Source organism: Cibotium barometz, chromosome 40 (genome assembly GCF_041138505.1).
Source record: "Cibotium barometz isolate CiBa-2024 chromosome 40, ASM4113850v1, whole genome shotgun sequence".
In the NCBI taxonomy this organism is placed as follows: Eukaryota; Viridiplantae; Streptophyta; class Polypodiopsida; order Cyatheales; family Cibotiaceae; genus Cibotium; species Cibotium barometz.
In genome coordinates, this window is record NC_141085.1 from 49,066,279 (window position 1) to 49,084,597 (window position 18,319).

At 43.6% G+C, this 18,319-nt stretch overlaps 2 protein-coding genes and 2 long non-coding RNA genes across 9 annotated transcripts; all 4 read left to right on the forward strand.

The window, feature by feature from the left end:
• Positions 1–3,414: 3,414 nt before the first annotated feature.
• Positions 3,415–4,451, forward strand: LOC147615593 (uncharacterized). 2 transcript variants are annotated; one of them, XR_015262734.1, is made up of 5 exons: positions 3,415–3,556; positions 3,690–3,778; positions 3,870–3,948; positions 4,186–4,272; positions 4,367–4,451. It is a non-coding gene; the product is annotated as an uncharacterized LOC147615593 (long non-coding RNA). The 2 variants fall into 2 exon arrangements; XR_015262733.1 differs by having other exon boundaries at positions 3,415–3,778.
• Positions 4,452–4,676: 225 nt separating this feature from the next.
• Positions 4,677–6,639, forward strand: LOC147615594 (uncharacterized). Of its 5 annotated transcripts, none has more exons than XM_086778965.1 (7): positions 4,677–4,967; positions 5,049–5,136; positions 5,293–5,448; positions 5,541–5,657; positions 5,900–6,200; positions 6,317–6,479; positions 6,568–6,639. In XM_086778965.1, the coding sequence occupies exons 1-3, from the start codon at positions 4,827–4,829 to the stop codon at positions 5,364–5,366; spliced, it is 303 nt and encodes a 100-aa protein (XP_086635091.1). In that variant the 5' UTR covers positions 4,677–4,826; the 3' UTR covers positions 5,367–5,448; positions 5,541–5,657; positions 5,900–6,200; positions 6,317–6,479; positions 6,568–6,639. The 5 variants fall into 5 exon arrangements, with proteins under 5 accessions (XP_086635091.1, XP_086635093.1, XP_086635090.1 ...); XM_086778967.1 differs by having other exon boundaries at positions 6,065–6,200; positions 6,292–6,479; XM_086778964.1 differs by having other exon boundaries at positions 6,065–6,200.
• A 467-nt stretch (positions 6,640–7,106) lies between these two features.
• LOC147615595 (uncharacterized) lies at positions 7,107–8,501 on the forward strand. Its single transcript, XM_086778970.1, has 5 exons — positions 7,107–7,282; positions 7,396–7,705; positions 7,789–7,852; positions 8,028–8,222; positions 8,346–8,501. Exons 2-5 carry the CDS (start codon positions 7,623–7,625, stop codon positions 8,364–8,366), a joined length of 363 nt encoding a protein of 120 aa, XP_086635096.1. The 5' UTR covers positions 7,107–7,282; positions 7,396–7,622; the 3' UTR covers positions 8,367–8,501.
• Positions 8,502–15,744: 7,243 nt separating this feature from the next.
• LOC147615596 (uncharacterized) lies at positions 15,745–16,936 on the forward strand. The gene is made up of 2 exons (XR_015262735.1): positions 15,745–16,081; positions 16,484–16,936. It is a non-coding gene; the product is annotated as an uncharacterized LOC147615596 (long non-coding RNA).
• Positions 16,937–18,319: the final 1,383 nt, after the last annotated feature.

Genomic DNA, 18,319 nt, shown 5'->3' on the forward strand with positions numbered 1-18,319 from the left:
TCCCGATGTGCTCCCTTGATTTGGTTGCATTTGAGTAGCGATCTTCTGTAGCCTATTAGGGCACTCCGCTACACGATGCGGTCCACCACAATCATGCATTGAAGAGGTGGTCTCCTTGCCATGGTATTAAGGTTTTGCCCTCTTGTGGCGAGAGCAGCCGCTTGATATACAGGCTTGACTTGCCCGAAATGATCCTCCATGTAGTACTGGGGAATCATTTCAAACGTATCAATCCCGTATGGAGCAGTAGGGTCTATCTCCTCTTCATAATCCCCACATGCACTATGTGACTCACAACCCATCTGGTTTATTGGGGTAATCCATGGATGTGGAGGTTGTGGTCCTAGCACTGGCGGTGGTAACGGCACAGACTGGACAACATTCGGATTCCTTGGAACTATGTGCTGTGACGGTTGCTCGACAGGTTGTGCAGGCATTAGCGCGGGTACTTGAGGTGTGTTTGACCAAGCTAGTGGTGCCTGGTTTGCCAACATTCGCTTAAGTACTAGGCAATCTTTAGATTGATGGCCATACTTACCACATGCATTGCAATTCCCATTGAATTTGACTCTGAATGTGGGACATTCACTCGTGCTATGTGGTCCTAAGCACACCGAACACCATTGTTGCTCTCTTCTTGGGTACATATGGCTATTCTGAGGAGCTCGATTACCCCTAAAGTATTCTTGGAGAGCCTTAGTAAGGTCGGTCCACAGACATTTCAGATATCTTGGGCTCCTTGGCAATAGGTTTCACCGTCATTGGCTTGTGCCCAGATACTTGCGAACTAACGGATTTTGTTTCTGAAGACACCTTTTTACCTGCAATCATGAAGTTGTCTTCTAGCTGGATTGCATTGGCAGTGACTGCTTCCCACGTTGTAAGACCTCTAATGACTAGGCCATTGTAAATGTCCTCATGGCGCAATCCTCGGATGAATCTATCGAGCAGTTGGTTATTATTGAAGCGCTCATCGGGAGTGCAGCGAGAATTTAGATGCTTCAATCGACTTATAAAGTCTCTCACTGACTCCCCTTCCTCACGTTCAGCTTTTTGGAGTTGAGATGCTACTCCCCAAAGCACACCCTCACGTATGTATTCTTTCAAGAACAATCTCTTGAGAGTGGGGTAGTGAGTGCGCTCTTCAACCCTTAAGGTTCGATACCAATCTCCGGCCTTCCCACTCAAGGTTAAGCCTAAGGCTTTACACTTATGCAACTCATTGTGCTCTTCCAAGGAATCACACACGTGTTCAAAGACTTCAATGTGCTTTCCTAACATCCTCGTTTACCACTGAAGTTTTGAGTGAGCTTAGCCACTTTTCATCTGATACACCTCTGTTGTCATATGGGGATTGCATCCTCTTGTAGATTGATCCTATGATGATAGAATTGTGGGTCGATGCCAAGCATGTCCTAATAAGACCATGCAAACACAACTTTGTATCCCTGTAATAATCGAATCATTTCACTTTCTGATTTGGCCGCCCAATTGCTTGCTTATCCGCACCTTTTTCTCCTATTCCTCCGAGCCAAGATTGACTTCTTCTAACTCATCTTCTTGTACCCTTGTCGGATTTTCTTCCTCTCATGCCTTGTCTTGCAGTAGCCACAACTTTAACTCTACCATGGTTTGTCAATTTTCATCTCTTGCTAAGTATTGTTATAGGATTTTCTCCATGTCAATTATAAATATTAAAATTATTTCATCTTCATCATCTTCCACCCCATTCATGAGATTAAATCCTTTGGTGTGAAGCAGTTTCGCTTGTTGCCGTCTTATAGGCTCAGCTTTCTTTAAAGCCAAGATGGCACGCTTTTTGCCTCTCCTGATGGGTGAGGTGATCATTCTCCCAATTGTGCTTCACTTTGCTCTCTCTATCGCCCAAGTAGAATGTCTTAAGGTCCCATGATAGCCTCCATTCTTAGTATTACAAAGTTTACTTTGAATGAGCTCCCTGCAATGTTAATTTGTTCCTCTCTCGGACTATCCCACGTGGCACCACTATCCTTTGATCTACCATCCAAATGCTGGATGGTGCCGGTTGCCCCATGAGTTGATTCCTAGTGCCCTTGCCGTTTCCTCTGACACGATGTTGACACTGCTCCTGCCACCCATCAATCATAACTCCATGCATGATTTCTATCTTATGAGGATGGATAGTTGTGGTGCTCCATAGGGTCCGCCGCTTCTGGTGTGGATGCTTGGCAGTCCACGAGTACTTCACCTGTATTCCCACCAAACTCCTTTTTGAATTTGGTCCCATAGTTAGGGACTAGCTTCAAGAATGTCAAGGGATACATCGATAGACATGTTTTTTCAGATCTTCCCATGGATTGTATTTTGGGTTGTGGCCCACTGGTTTTGGTTATTGCTTATTTTGTCCTTCTCGATCCTGAAATTTCCCACGCATACATCCGTCCATGGTGTTTTGCTTTGTTTGAAATTCTTTTATCATTGCCGTTGTTTGCTTGCAAATTTTTATTGGTCTTCCCATGTGACTGTCTTCTTGTCGGTTGCTCTTATTTTTTGAGACCGCAAAGATTGTTGCATCTGCCTCAGTTATCTCGACTAGTCTCGCCATGTTGACCGCTAGGGGCTGTCCGGGCCGCTCTGCTTGTCTTGCGAGTTCTGCCTGCATTTCAAGAATCCAGAATGGACATTGTGCCTTTATGTGACCTTGCTGCTGCTTGCAGTGAGATAGCGGCCGTCCGAGTCTGCAGTATTCCTCTTCCACATCCTGTTGTGTTTTCCTCACCGATATCGATTTCTTGCACTTCGGTAGCTCGGTTCCGTCATTTGTATCCGCAATTGCTTGTGGAGTGGTTCCATGCCGTGTAGATGTGGAATGTCGGTGGCGTCGTGCACTCCTCCCGTTTGTGTCCTTCTTGTCGACACTGTGCACAAAAGACACCTTCTTTGCTTCTCTTTTTCATGCTTTTCATTAGCTACTTCTCCTACTTCATTTCTTTGAGCAATCTTTCTGTGGTTGTTTTCTTGTTTTTTCTGTTGTTTCTCCTTTTCCTTGTTTGGCCCCTCATGTGAGAAGATTTCTTTCTCTCTTTTCATCCAAGGAGGCTTACTTATCCGACTCACTTGAAGCCTCGGAGTTATTTTACTCCTCATATTTTGTGTTTTTATTTTCCTTGTCCCTGAGGCTATCAGCCTTCCTCGGCACTGTCTCCATGCAGTTTTTAATGCAACCGATGAAGGGATTGACGATGTGGAAGCTAGGCACGGAAAAAGGGGGGATCATAGGCGTCCACGTGACAAGTGGCCTGGGTTTACGTGTTCTGTAAACCCGAGCATGGGGGCCTTGTCAGAAAGCGCATAGAGGTAGTCGGAAAGTCGGGCGGGGCCCATCATCCGGACAGTTGTGGTTGGTCGCATTTGAAAAGACATGTGGGCATATGAGTGGCACGTACGCAGGGTGCCGCATGGAGTAATGAGGGTATGAGTAGGCACATGGCCCCCACACGTGCGAGATCCTCAGGCCGAGGTAGGAATCCAAGGCTATCTTCGTGGAGCGTATGTGGTCGGGTTTAGAGGGCCCAAGGTCGACTTGCTTGCGAATGGACTATTTTGAGCTATTCTTGCTTGCGCTTTTCGCATTCACGCTTGCGAAGGAGCTATTTTGAGCAGCAACACAGGTTTTTGAGTATGTTTGTTGAATGCTGCTTGGGCTGCAGGTGGTGGGGAAGTTCAAAAATTAGAAATACTTGGTGGAAAAAGAAAACGAACGGCAGAGGCTACAAAGGCAGAGGGCACACCCCCCATGGTAAGTATTCAATGCCCGGGTTTACTCGTAAATGCCTAGTATTTCTGCATGGGACCGTGGGTTTACCTTTAAACTGGGATTTGGATTGTAGGTGGAGAAGCTCAAAACACTGGATGTGATGCGAGCAGAGAAAGCAAATGGAGGCTACGATAAAGGGTGCACCCCCCTTGGTAAGTATCAGTGTCCAAGTTTACCTATAAATGCTTGGTTTTTCTATAAACTGGGATTTAGGTGGAGAAGCACAAAACACCGAACGGTGATGACAGGTAGAGAAAGCGAATTGAGGCTGCAAACGGCAAAGGACACATCCCCCTTGGTAAGTATTTAGTGCTTGGGTTTATTTGTAAATGCCTGGTTTTTCTATATGGGACCGTGGGTTTACCTATAAACTGGGATTTGGGCTGCAGGTGGAGAAGCACAAAACACCAAACGGTATTGGCAAGCAGAGAAAGCAAAGGGAGGCTGCAAGGGCAAAGGGCACGTTCCCCTTGTTGGTAAGTATTCAGTGTCCGGGTTTACCTGTAAATGCTTGGTTTTTTTGCATGGGACCGCAAGTTTACCTGTAATAATCTGGGATTTGGGTTGTAGGTGGAGAAACATAAAACACTGGACGGTGATGGCAGGTAGAGAAAGCGAACGGAGATTGCAAATGGCAAAGGGCAGACTCCGCTTGGTAAGTATTTCGTGCCTGGGTTTACCTTCTGTAAATGCCTGGTTTTTCTACATGGGATCGCGGGTTTACTTGTAAAACTGGGATTTGGGCTGTAGGTGGAGAGCACAAAACATCGGACGGTATTGGCGAGCAAAGAATGCGAACGGAGGCTGTAATGTCAAAGGGCACACCCCCTTGGTGCTCGGGTTTACCTGTAAATGCCTCGTTTTTCTCACATGAGACCGCGGGGTTACCTGTAAACTGGAATTGGGGCTATAGTTGGAGAAGCTCAAAAAAATGGTCAATGATGGTGGAAAGAGAAAGTGCATGGAGGTTGCAATGCCAAAGGACACACCCCCCTTGGTAAGTATTCACAGTGCCCGAGTTTACCTATAAATGCTTGGTTTTTTTCATGGGACCGCAAGGTTACTTGTAAATTGGGATTGGGATTGTAGGTGGAGAAGCTCAAAAAAGGTCGATGATGGTGGAAAGAGAAAGTGCACGGATACTGCAACCGTAAAGGGCACCCATCCCTCGGTAAGTTGGGTTTACTTGTAAATGCCTGTTTTTTCTAGATGGGACCGCATGTTTACCTATAAGTTTAGATTGGGGCTGTAGGTGGAGAAGCTCAAAAAAATGGATGGTGATGGTGGAAAGAAAAAGTGGACGGAGGCTGCAGAACAGCAAGGGGCACACCCTGCCTTTAGTAAGTATTTAGTGCCTGTTAATGCTTGAGTTTTGGGGCCGCAGGTTTACCTGTGAGTTTGGTGCAGGTGCTCGGGTTTATGTGTTAATGCTTGGGTTTTTGGGACCACCGGTTATGTTTGGTGTAGGTGCCCGGGTTTACCTATGTTTGGTGCAGGTGTCCAGGTTTACATGGTGTCGCTCGTGTTTCTGTGCATGAGCGCCGTGCCGTTTGATGTTGGCTATAGGTGAAGAAGATTAAAAAATTAGCAAGTGATGGTGCACAGAGAAACAAATAATCGGCACATGCTGTAACGATGGAGAGCACACCCACGGTAAGTATTTGACCACCCTGGCTTGTGTAGATACCTCAAGCTTTTCTGTAAGGTGGAGAGTTATACCTATATGTTTGGGTTTTCTTGGACGGGTTGCAGGTGTTGAAGTTCAGAAAATTAGATGGTGCAGGTGGAAAGAGAGAACAAATGGCAGGGACAGCAACAATGACCAAGGGCACACCTCCCACAGTAGGGGGCATATGCCCAGGTTTACTTGTGAATGCCCGAGTTTATCTGTAATGGCCGGGTTTACTTGTAAATATCCGAGTTTAACTGGAAATGCCCGAGTTCACCTGTAAATGCCTGGGTATGAGCTTAGTCAAGTTTAGTCTGTGCATAGTGGATGAGAGGCGGGTTGTGCTTGTGCTGCTGTAGGTGGAGACACAGAAATAGGAGACGGTGGCCTAAAGAGAAGAAGACGGTGGAGAAGGGAGCAGAAAAATAGTGGAGGTTTACTTGTGAATGCCCGAGTTTATCTGTAAATGCCCGGGTTTACTTGTAAATATCCGAGTTTAACTGGAAATGCCCGAGTTCACCTGTAAATGCCTGGGTATGAGCTTAGTCAAGTTTAGTCTGTGCATAGTGGATGAGAGGCGGGTTGTGCTTGTGCTGTAGGTGGAGACACAGAAATAGGAGACGGTGGCCTAAAGAGAAGAAGACGGTGGAGAAGGGAGCAGAAAAATAGTGGAGGTGGAAACTAGCAAAAGAGGCTCCCAAAGATCAAGTCCTAGCCGTCGAAGATCAACAGAAGGTATGATACCCCTCCCCCCCTGCTCTCTCTCTCTCTGTCCCCTCCCCAATACTAACTCAATCCGCCCTTCCATCTCTATCTCCATCTTTAGGCGTACATCCCTTTACTCTGTAGAGGTGGCTGAATGGGATGCAATCCCTAAGGAGGAGCGCGTTATGTCACGGGGTAAATTCATCAATGGCTTTGTGAGGAGCTGTCCTTCGGTATAAGGAGAGGCAAGAGAAGAAGAAGAAGGAGGAGGCCATACGAAGGCATATACGGGAGGGGTATGACGCCAATGTGAGTATGTAGGGCATTCTTTTAATTATTGTTGGAATGCTTGCATGTACATGTGCTTTGTTCGTAACTTCTTGTTTTTTAATTTCAGAGGCGTATAAGGTGGACCAAAAAAATCGTTGCTTGCTCTGAGGATGAGAAGGGAGACACTGAGGGTCATGAGCTTGCTGGGAGTGCCATGGAGGAGATTGATGGTAGTGTTAGGGGTGGGAGTGAGAAGGAGGAGGGTGATGCAGGTGATGAGGGCAATGATGAGGGGGTAGAGGAGGGTGATGATGAAGGGCAGAGGAGGAGGAGGAGGAGGGTAATGATGAGGAGGCTGAGGAGGGTGATGAGGGAACAGAGGAGGGTGAGGAGGGGAATGAAGGGGAGGCTGAGGAGGGTGAGGAGGACGGTGATGGGAATGAGGAGAGGGTGCTGAGGGTGATGATGACTACGTTAAGGAGAGTGACAAGGAGGATCACGATGATGACGACTACACGATGGAGGATGATGAGGCGCCAAGAGGCTTGCAGGGATGCGGATGAGGAGGGCAATGATGAGGAGGAGGTAGAGGAGGGTGATGAGGAGGTAGAGGAGGTTGAGGAGGAGGTAGAGGAGGTTGAGGAGGATGAGGCAAACAAGGTGGTTGCTCGTATTGCCACAAGGCTAAGGAGGACTTGAATACTGTGCCCCTTGTCGATAACAATAACGAGTCCCCTTGAGCCTGCGGTCAGCCTTGACTTATCCATTCGCATTGGGCAAGTTGGAGCCATGGAGATCGGGCATAAGGTGGGCTAACCAACGGAGCACTTGGCCGAGTGGAGGTGAGTATATGACACCTTCTTCTCAATGTACAAGCAAGGCACACTATGTAGTTCAGTTTCAGTGCTCCGGTTTACCTATCGTCACTAACCTTGGGTTCTACCTGTACATGTAGGTTGGATATGGCTCGCTCCATAATGTTTGAGGGCACAAGGATGCCTCCCATTGTGGTAGAGATTGACAAGGGCCTCGTAAATAGCTTGTTGGGGGGGGAGACTAGCACCAAGACAATGAACTTGTTTGCCCTATGCATGATGAATACCTTGGCCAACCTCTTGTCAAAGAGTTTGTTTCGTCAACTCATTGTGGTTTGGTGTGCTGATTTGATGACACCCACGGAAGATGACAGTGGCGTGGTCGGCCAGCATGCCCAAGGGAATCAATTTCATGTCCTACGTGTTTGTCTTCTTGCTAGTTCTGATCTGGTAAGGGGTCCTTTCTGGTAGCTTGTAGCCTCTTCGTACACTTTGTGCCACTTGACCAACGCAAGGTTTGCGTTTCTATGCAGGGGGCATTGGTGCTTGTTTGCACTATATAACAACCCACATAAGAGGGTCTCGCGGCTTCCTAAGGTGAACCCCAAGATTTTCTTCTTTGACTCCCTCAGCCTTGTTGATTCGAAAGAATGCCTTCCCAAGGTGTACCAATAAGTGTCCCCACCATCCCTCTGCACATATTCATGCCTGGGTTTACGTGTATGCGAGGGTGATTGAAATTTAAGATTGCCCATGTCCATTATGGTATAAGGTGATGGAAAGCATGGCCAAGACGTGTTCGGAGCCATCACTTGAAGCTTTGTTGGCGTCCCCATCGATAGGCTTCGAGTTTCAGACCATTAAGGGGCCCATGCAACCCAATGCCATTGACTGTGGCTTCTACAGCATGATGGCAATGAAGCTCTTAGTGGAGTACATCTTCGCTCAGAAGATGCCACGGGGTTGGGTAAGCCTTCTATTTACAAATCTTGCTATAGTGTTTTTTGTGTCACTAACTCTTATTCTTCACTTGCTCTACGGCTTGGTTATGATTGGTTCACACATGACGATGTGGTGAGACTGCATGCAGATATCTGGGGCTGGTTATTGAAGACTCTGGATCACTGAGCTACCCTTGTTGTGTCGGAGGACCGTAGATGTGTGTTTGTCCTCGTGTTTGGGCTTTGTAACTGTTCTCGACTTTGAAATATAAATCAGAATGTTGCACAACTCGATCTACCTTATCTACTTTTCTTTTTAAGTCATGTACATTTAAACTCGTGTGACTGCAAAATCATAGGGACTTTTTATTACAAATGTAAGATAATGTGATGTTTTCAAATGTAAGATAAATGTTTATATACTTGTCTTCTTGTGCAAAGATGAATGGCAAATGCACTTGTGATGTCAGATTCTTGTCTTCTTGCAAGTTCAGAAGACAAGATAGAATAGTTAAACTCACTCTATGAAGAATGCAAGTAATCCTTTCTACTTTACATATGATAGCTTGCAAGTAAATCTTGGGAGATTAGCAAAAATGTTGTAGACATTCAAACAAATATGTGCTCAACCTTAGCCACCGGAGTTTACATTAACACCATCCTGAGCTTTGATGCATAAACATCATACAACATTTCACCATTGGCTAGAGTCAACACAAAACATTACTCATCATCCTCATTGGGGCCACATGAATAGGATGACACCCTTGCGACATTTTGCAAAGTGCACCCGGTTCCATCCCCTTTGATGCTTCCTCCTCAACACACCGGTCTGGGTGGCGGGTAGGTTGAATGGGTGCCACACTTGTCTTGTCAATCACATCTCCCTTGGTCATGGGCTTACCAAGCCGTGTGGCTGTCACATGGGATTGCACTTTTGAAATGCTGCCCTTCATTGGTAACACGATCTCCTTTGGGGCCCTTGTATTGCAAAGTCCAGCATGGGAGATCTGTATTTGGCTCATCAATGCTTGTATTTGTAATTCATCATATGAAGTTATCCCTTGTGCAATCCTATCTAGGAGATCTTTTAATTCTTCAATGCTATGATGCAGTAACTCAAAAGTGGAAGGCCTATCCAAATCACTTGTGGGGTCCACATCTGCGAGGCATGTACTTGTTGCTAAGGGGCTTTGGAATGTCATCAAGGGCAATGAGAAATGTCCTCATCCCTCTAAAAAACTATCTGATGTTGTGCAAAAGGCACTTTTGAGGACACAAATTCAATTTCATAAGGTCTATTACCATGTGATAGCATACCTACTACACCAGAATAACTAAAATGGGATGGTAGAGATGCGCAAGCACATGAATTGCTTTCCTTGTCAAATAAGAGGAGCACAATTCTTAACATCTGTTCATGCAAGATTGGTAGAGATGCTTGCATCGTTGTATCAAGTTTGTAATGAAGCACGAGTTTCTTATTTATGCATGTAACTAGAGTTGAAGCATATGAGTGAAGGAGACTCCATGATAGTTTCCTTGCCAAACTCAAAGATTTGAAGGAGCAGTTGGCCAATGCTAATGAGCTTATACCTGACAGTTCATTCATGACCACCGTCTTAAATGCTTTGCCAAAATCATACTTGAGTTTTGCTTCCACCATTCGACTCATAATGAAAGACAATCCCAATGCCTTAAAGTTTGAGGAGTTGGTGTCGCTCTTCTAGGAAGAGTAGTTAAGGTAAAACAGATCGGTTATGCGCATAGGCAATTAGGCTTATGCTGCCAGTTTCATAAAAGAAAAGGTGAATCCTCTTCTCAGGGTTGTTATAAGACAAAATTAGAGTCACTTGGCACACTTGTAGAAAAAGATGATGACAAGTCAAAGAAAAAGGGCAAATGTAACTACTACTGTAGGAAACATGCCATTATATTAATGAGTGTAGAAAGAGGTTGGAAAAGGAGAACAAGAAAGAATCAAGTACATTATTTTTTCGATGCGACAAAATCTAGCATAGAAAAAGGGAAATTTGTAAATTATGCCCATGATGATTAGGCCTTCATTGTGCAGTGCAGTTTTGACCCTTTTGCATAAGGGTGTTTGCATCACAGTTACAGATGTACATATCTACTATTTTAATAGTAGTGCTAGCAAGCTCATTACTTCTCATCTCGCAGCTTCTTCTCATCACTTGAATTTTCTCAAGAGGGAAACACTATCACAAAAGCAAACAACTCCTCATATCATGTGAAAGGAGTTGGTAAAGTTGTTCTCATTATTATAAATGATGGAACAATTACACTCTTAGGTGTATTCTATATATTGATTGAAGCAGAAATCTAAAGTTTTTATGCACTTTAAGCACTTTATTACTATGACAAAAAATGTATTTGCATGTAAGATTGGCACCCTGCATAGTGATTGAGGGGGAGTATATATCTAATAAGTTTCATGTATACAGGTCAAACGTGGGATAAAACACCAATGTATAGTGCACTATACACCTCAGTAGTAAAATGATGTAGTTGAACATAAAAATAGGTCTCAGTAGTAAAATTTAGGAGTTACCTCATGGTTTCTGGCTATAAGCAATCATGTGTGCAAAATATGTTTTGAACAGGTCTCCTACAAAGGCATTGTAGTTAAATTTGCCTTTTTAAGCTTGCAATGGTAGAAAGCCCTCTATGACTCATTAACACATTTTTGGTTACCTTGCTTAGGCACTCGAGCTAAAGCAACATCACAAACAAGCTTGATGATGAGGCTGTCAAATGTATTTTTGTGGGATATTGTGCTAAGAGAAAAGGTTATGATCTCTATCATCCTAATACAAAGGGGATTCTTGAGAGTAGAGATGTCTTTGTGGAAGATGCAATTCAGCCCTTGCTTCTATGCAATAACAATAGAATGTATGTTCACAAGCCCTTTTGACACACTTCTTCCATTGTTTAATGCAGGACAAATTGATGTAAAGCGTTTGGGTGCTTAAAAGAATGCAAAAAATCAACCCACATATCAATCTATTGATGAAGAAAATGTGGATGATGCAGTTGATGTGAGGAAAGAACAGAAATTGAGCAGTCAAAACATATGCCAAAATGGTTGGTGTAAACATTGCAATTGTTCACTACTTTGCCTCGTAAAACACGTGTAGGTTCTTATCATGCATCTTATTGTGACATAGTTAATGCTCTTATTGCCAATTTATATGATAAAGAGGAACCTATCTCCTATGATGAAGCAAAGGAATCTAAAAATTGGATGTGTGCTATGCAATCTGAGTATGATTCGATACTCAAAATTGATACTTGGGAGTTGACAGACTTGTCTCATGGTAAGAAGGCCATTGGTACAAAATGGATTTACAAGCTCAAATTTAGAGATGATGGTATTATCGAGTGCTACAAAACGAGGCTTGTTGCAAAGGGTTATGCTCAAGAGAAAGGCATTGCTATTGGTAAAACCTTTACACCTACATGTCGTATGACTACTATGTGGAGTATTATGGCATTAACAACACATACATGTTAGAATGTATTTCAGTTGGATTATATCAGTTAGAATGTATTTCAGTTAGAATGTATTTCAGTTAGAATGTATATCAGTTGGATATCAAAACTGCCTTCTTGAATGGAGATTTGCATGAGGAGGTTGATGTATCTCAACCTCACGATTTTGTTCAAAAAGATCAAGAATCAAAAGTATGCAGGTTGAAAAAGGCTTTGTAGGGTCTAAGCAACTCCCAGAGCATGGTATGAAAAGATACATGCATACTTAATTACACATAATTTTTACAAAATGTTAACCCATTCCTGGGTTTAATAACAGCTACCACCATTATCTTACATCAAGGAGTCAAGGTAGATACACCAAAAGGTCATACATTCAAGATATGAAGAAACGGTGTCCAAATCTATAACTTGGATGGGCACCTGTAATGGTGTGACTGAGTATTTATGGCGATTCCTGCTTCAAGAACGTCTGGTAGTAAGTTAGGATGAAGTCCCAACAAGTGATATACTTCATGGATATATTATGAGAGTAGTCATTGTAATAGCATTAGGCCTCTTATGAGTCTAAAGTGCCCGGCCGGTCACAATTTAAGTGAGTGTGAACACTTATGGCCATGTATATACGTGAATTTCTCTCATTATACAAAATACTCTCCCATTTTGCAATAGAGTCTTTCTCTTGCTAATCCTCTTGTTAAACTCTCTCTCTAATGCATGCTAGTGAGTGTGTGTGAGTGATGTGAGGTGAGAGGAGGGACGAGTACACGTAGTGCAACGTAGCGGTGTGACAATGCTCGCAGGAGACACAGTGGAATTGCTTCTCAAGGAGTTGTAGAGCTTGGAGACCTCAAGGGTTACGAGCTTGTCCATTGGAAATATCCTCACGACATTTGCGGTTCACCAGGTAATCTCTTGCTTGTGTTTTAAGGGGGTTAGGGTGAGCCATAACATTTTTGGCGCCGCTGTCGGGGACTCATCCCTTGGCTTTTTCCATCATTTTTCTCTAATCTACACATTATCCCTTGCCCATTGTCTTCATTAATGGTCTTCCATGAAAAAGATGTGGATTTAATGACGATTTGTGTAATCATGTGAGAAATAGCTCGCTTTTTTTATTTTTCTAAAGAATGCTTTTTTCTTAATTTTTAGCTTAAATTGTTGTTTTTGTTGTTGATAATGTGGTTTTTAATGTTCCTAGGGATTGCACATAGAGTGTATTAGGCTTAGTTTTCATCCATTGTATCAAACGATACAATAGTATGCAGTTTTTAGTGGTTTTTAGCTCTCTTTAGAGTTAAACATAGAACTAGAATCATTAATTTTTGGTTAAATTGTGTGTTTTTTGTTTGAATTGTATGCATTAAAGTGTTAAGAAGCAATAGGAGTAGCTTAATCATTGAAAAAAATTCTCAAAATCATCTAAAAACTCTTGAAATCAACTACTCTCTTTTAATTGACTGGTTTTTGTCATTAAGGGTGATTAATCTTTTTTTTCCACAAAAAGATCCTTCCATTAGTTATCAACAGAACTGCCCCCAGTGGGCTATAAACTCCCGATCAGGCGGGATCACAGTATAGACAAAGGGGGGCTATCCCACTCACACACCCAGACTCTCTGAAGCTATCTCAAGTATGAGGTGGTGGGGGGAATAGCCACACAGGTGGCCTATAGCTCCAGTGCACAATGCCCAATTTGCTGTTGCTGCTCACGGGCCGCTCTTCCATAGTCGAAGGAAGGCAAGCTTGCGAAGGATCATGGAGTCTGAAGTCCCCTGAAGTCTGTCAAATTGACCTCGAAGTGTGTGGATAAGCTCCAACCAAGAGTCTCGAACAGTCTCAACTGGTGGAATGACCCTTTGCTCAAAGATGCGTCTGCAACGTGCCCGCCATACAAACCAAAGTGCCAGGCTGCTAATGAGCTCCCAGCAAGGATCGCCCTCTCCCAACCATAAAGCAGTGCTGAAGTCTAGAACCTTAAGTGGAAGAAGGTGACCTCGCTGAGCCTGAAGAGCAAGACTATCTGCTGTCGTCTCATATCCAAGCGTGGGTCCTGAAAGAGTGCTTCAAGCCACGGCACCCCATGTAAAGATCTGGTCACCCCCAAGGTGGCTGTATAATCGCAAAATCCGTCACCAGATGTGCAGCAAGAGTGCAATCCCAGAGGCAGTGCCTCTGTGTCTCTATGTCTCCTGTGGGTGTCCACAGTCAGAGCAATCTAGTGGCAGTGCCTCTGTGTCTCCTGTGGTGGGTGTCCACAGTCAGAGCAATCTAGTGGCCTGCCACACCGAAACTGCCGTCAACCTCCTGCAGCCACAGAGTAGCTGTTGGCGGGGCCTAGACCCTAGCTCCAACTGTTGTAGCAGTTGCTCGAACTACAACGCTTGTAGGTACCTTCTTGGTGTTGACCTCATGATGGTGGCCGCCACTCTCTTTGCTATTGTTGCAGAAAAAATTGACATGACTTACCACCTCGTCGCTACTTTGTGATTAGTCGACTTTCTTCTAGATGGTGTGCCTCTTTGCTGTGATACTAAACATACTTTGGTGATGATGGAGAGCTTCACACACACCACATTTATGTTGTGGAACATTAAGATTACTCAGAACTGTAATACTAGCATCTACTTAATCACCAATTTGTCACTAATAAAAAAACCAATTACTAGCATGAAGATTACTCAGAACTATAATACTAGCATCTACTTAATCACCAATTTGTCACCAATAAAAAAACCAATTTGCTAATGAGTTAGTCCAACGAGGCTCTGATACTATGTTAAAAAGCATGGATCTAAGGAGGCTCAAAGCAAGTGATCAAAGGCATGATTAAGGAGAATAATAAGGTGATTAGAAAAGTAAACAAGATGTTAATAAAATGGTATGCTCACAAAATGTCACATAATCTCATTGCAATAATCAAGTTCCATACACCCATATTTATAGTCTTGGGAAAGACTCCAATCCATGCCTTTTGTGCACCCTAGTGCCAACTATGTGTTCATTAATGCTCACATTACATGTGCAACCTTGTGCTTTCCATGTGTCACCTTTTGACCAGACTTCACCTTTTACAAGTGACCATACAAATCAACCTTTGATATTAGACCCTTAGTCTATTCCTTTTTCTAATGTGCATGCTTATTCTCTTGTTCATGTGACTCACTCCCTACCTCTTCCTTGTGCTCTTTGGCACCACATATCTCAACAATAGAAAACCTTAGATATTACGCTATCATGCAGAATACTCTCCTGAATCCATCTTCCTAGTTCCACCCTCAACGGAGGTTTACCCAGATAAAAAATGAAGACGCTGCACATTGAGAATAGCTCGATCTGGCTTCTGACAAAATCTTGGTTGAGCTTCAAACATACCTTGGGTTTTGCATGCGAGCATAATCTCTTATTCAGCTAGTCAGGCACACATTTCCTCTTAGAGCCCTCCGCTTCCGTTTCTTCTCTTTGACGCTTCATCTCTTCCTCAGCCTCCGGTTCCTAGCCCCCCCATCCATTCGATCCCTCTTCATCCCCCCTGGCCCCTGGATTGGCCATGTAGGGCCCGAGTCATCGACCACCCACCCGTCGACGTCGTACGGGTTGCATGCGCTTATGCGTGTGAGATAAAGACTCCACTAACCCACTCTTCCTAATCACTCACACGCTTGCTCCACCTCTCCTTCTTATCTTGGCTTTCTGTAGGTATCTTTGCTCAAATATTGTGTTACCATTTAGGTTCAATTCTTAGCGATGTAGCCCTGTTGCATCTTCAATTGTGGCTCGATCCGTGAGGGTGAGGGAATAGGGGAAGGGAAGGCTAGTAGAGCAGTTGGAGGTCAAGGCGCAGGCGGTGAAGGCGAGGGGGGGAGAGAGAGCGAAGGAGCAGGAGAGCCAGACACCTTATGTAATTTAAAAGGCCTTTTAAATTAAAATGCTAACCATGAGCCTGAAATAGACAAGGCTAACATACCGTGTATACGATGAACAGCGGTTCGGACAAGTATGAAACGAAGGGCGCGAGCCCTAGACTAGTATGAAACGAAGGGCGCGAGTCCTAGACTAGAGAAAGCTTCACGATGTGAAAGAAACCTGTAAATTTCAGCAGCAGGAAGGACGAATAGCACTGGGCACTGAGTGGAGAGTGGGCTAGATCTCTCTCTTCTCCCTTGATTAAGTGCTTCTGTATGGGCCTAGAAACCCCATTTCTGACCTGCAAAACACCACACACACACACACAAGAGCTCGAATCCTGTGAAGCCCGCTCTTGTCTTTGTAATGATGAATCGATTTTCAAGTACCATCAAAGTCTGAGATTCTTTCTCTTCTGAGAAGGAGAGAAGAGGTGTGGAAGATCGTATGTCTGAGCGAAGACTCGGTAATTTGTTTTTTCCCTTCATTTTTGAGGAGGGCTTCTTGTAGCAGTAGTCCTTGGTTGATGTATTCTCGGGAGATGATGAAGCCATAAAATAACCTTGGTCTGTGGTTCTGACTACTAACCCTGAGGACATTTCTTTTGGTTTACTGATCCCTTCGATTTCGGCTTTACATCTCAAACAATCCTGGAAGCTTGCCTTGGCTTAGCTTGTTTTACAGTAAAGAATTGTGCATGTAAGGATGCCCTAGGTTTAGTGGTACCCTTAGGCTTCAAGTCTTATGTGGTCTGTGGATCCCAGCTGGTTATGAGTACATGTATTGGTGCATATGTATGCTTTTGTTTGTAACCCTTGTGAGTTACTACAAAACATGGAAGGTTTCTATCTGTTTATATATGGACCAGTATGTAGAAGGGGATTGCAATGGAGGCACTTGAATGAGTTACAGGCTTGTTGGAAAGAATGGAAGGGATGAATGTATGCTGTGAAAATGGTGTTTGTATGCAGATCTCTGCCGTTGACGCGTGTTTGTCCTCCGTAACAATAGGTATAGTAATACTCCACCACATTTGTATAGTTCAATATGCCAGTTTTGACTGGTGCCTTTTTAGCATGTGACTCCAAAGATCCTTAAAATCCACTGCTCACAATTAGGAATGTGCAATAAGTTCCAGATACAAGCCCCATGAAATTTGATGCCCCGTAATATGCAAGCCTCCATCATGGCCTCTATAGTACACCATTGCGGAGGCTGTTTTTTCTAAAATGTCCTCTTTCTTAGGCCATGTTTTGATTGTGGGCTTGGTTCCAATTGGATTCTTTATGAATGTATCGAAGGTGTGGTCAATTTGTTTGTCCTTGTGATATTACCCTCTGGTTTGAGGACCAAATTTAGGTAATTTGATTTTGCCTCCTTCAGTATTGAAATGAAGGGATGTAATGCATGAAAAATATGAGTAATCACCATGTAAACATGATGCCTAAGTGTGTTTAGTCTCTCACCAAGAGAATGGAAATAGCCTTCCACAAGCCAAGAGAGAAACCATGAGCTCCAAGAAACATAAATTTTCATTTCTAAAAATGATCATCAAAAGTTACAACCATGGTCCAAGTCCCCTCTTTTATACATGGACTTGTCCCATTATTAACCCTATTGAATAATGTTCCTATTTTATTACAAACCATCCCTTCCCAAAGATTTTGTCCTCAAAATCAATAACATGTACAATCTCAAAGTATGAGACTCTAATGTAATCAATGGGAAGTGGTTAAGAGTTCTCAAGTACATCCAAAGCACATATACAATGAAAATCCGGATGTATACAAGTCCACAAAGCTTCAAGCCCAAAGTGTATGAGTGGGATTGTTATGACAGCCTTTCTAGTCGATGAAGACCTTTGAAAATCTTTCATTTAGACTCCATATATTGGGCTGAAAATGATATGTACACTCAGCCATATGTAGCCCACATCATAATCTTTCATTAGGATACGCCATGAAGCTTGTTGGAGTAGAAAAATAGGCCCAATAGTAGACCTTCCCAAAGCTGTCTAGAAATTACAGCATGTATACTTCTCCTCATATTACCCACTTTGCTCAAGTAAACCATACCACTTGGTCACGGAAAGTCATCCACGAGTAAGCCATGTTGTTGGACATACTCCAATGATTGCCAAGTAGCCTCATCCAATGGGTAATTGCTTCCATTTGACAAGGTATTCATCAATATTCTGATTCCTTAACTCTCTTGTCCTCTTGCCAATAACCCTCTCCGGCTCATAAATGATCTCACCTTCTTCATTCATGGGTGGAAGCTCTTCCATCTCTTGAGGCAAAGATTCCATAAACCTCTTAAGGTTAGATACATGAAACACATTATGGATCCTTGTCGAAGAAGGCAAATCCAACTTGTAGGCCAAATCACCAACCCTCTTGATAATCAAGTATGGTCCATAATACCTATGAGCCAATTTTGAGTTGGTTACACCTTTGAGAGTGTTATGCCGACTCTTGGGAAGCTTCAATAGCACATAATCATCCTCTTGAAACTCCACATTCCTTCTATGAACATCCGCATTAGTCTTCATGACATCTTGAGCCTTCTTCATATTGTCCTTGCAAAGTTGAAGAAGTTGTCTCATTCTTTCCAACTCTTCCTTTGCCAATGGATTGATCACTTTGTCTTCATGGAAGGCTATCGATGGCACATGTACTTGATATCCATAGAGAGCCTCAAATGG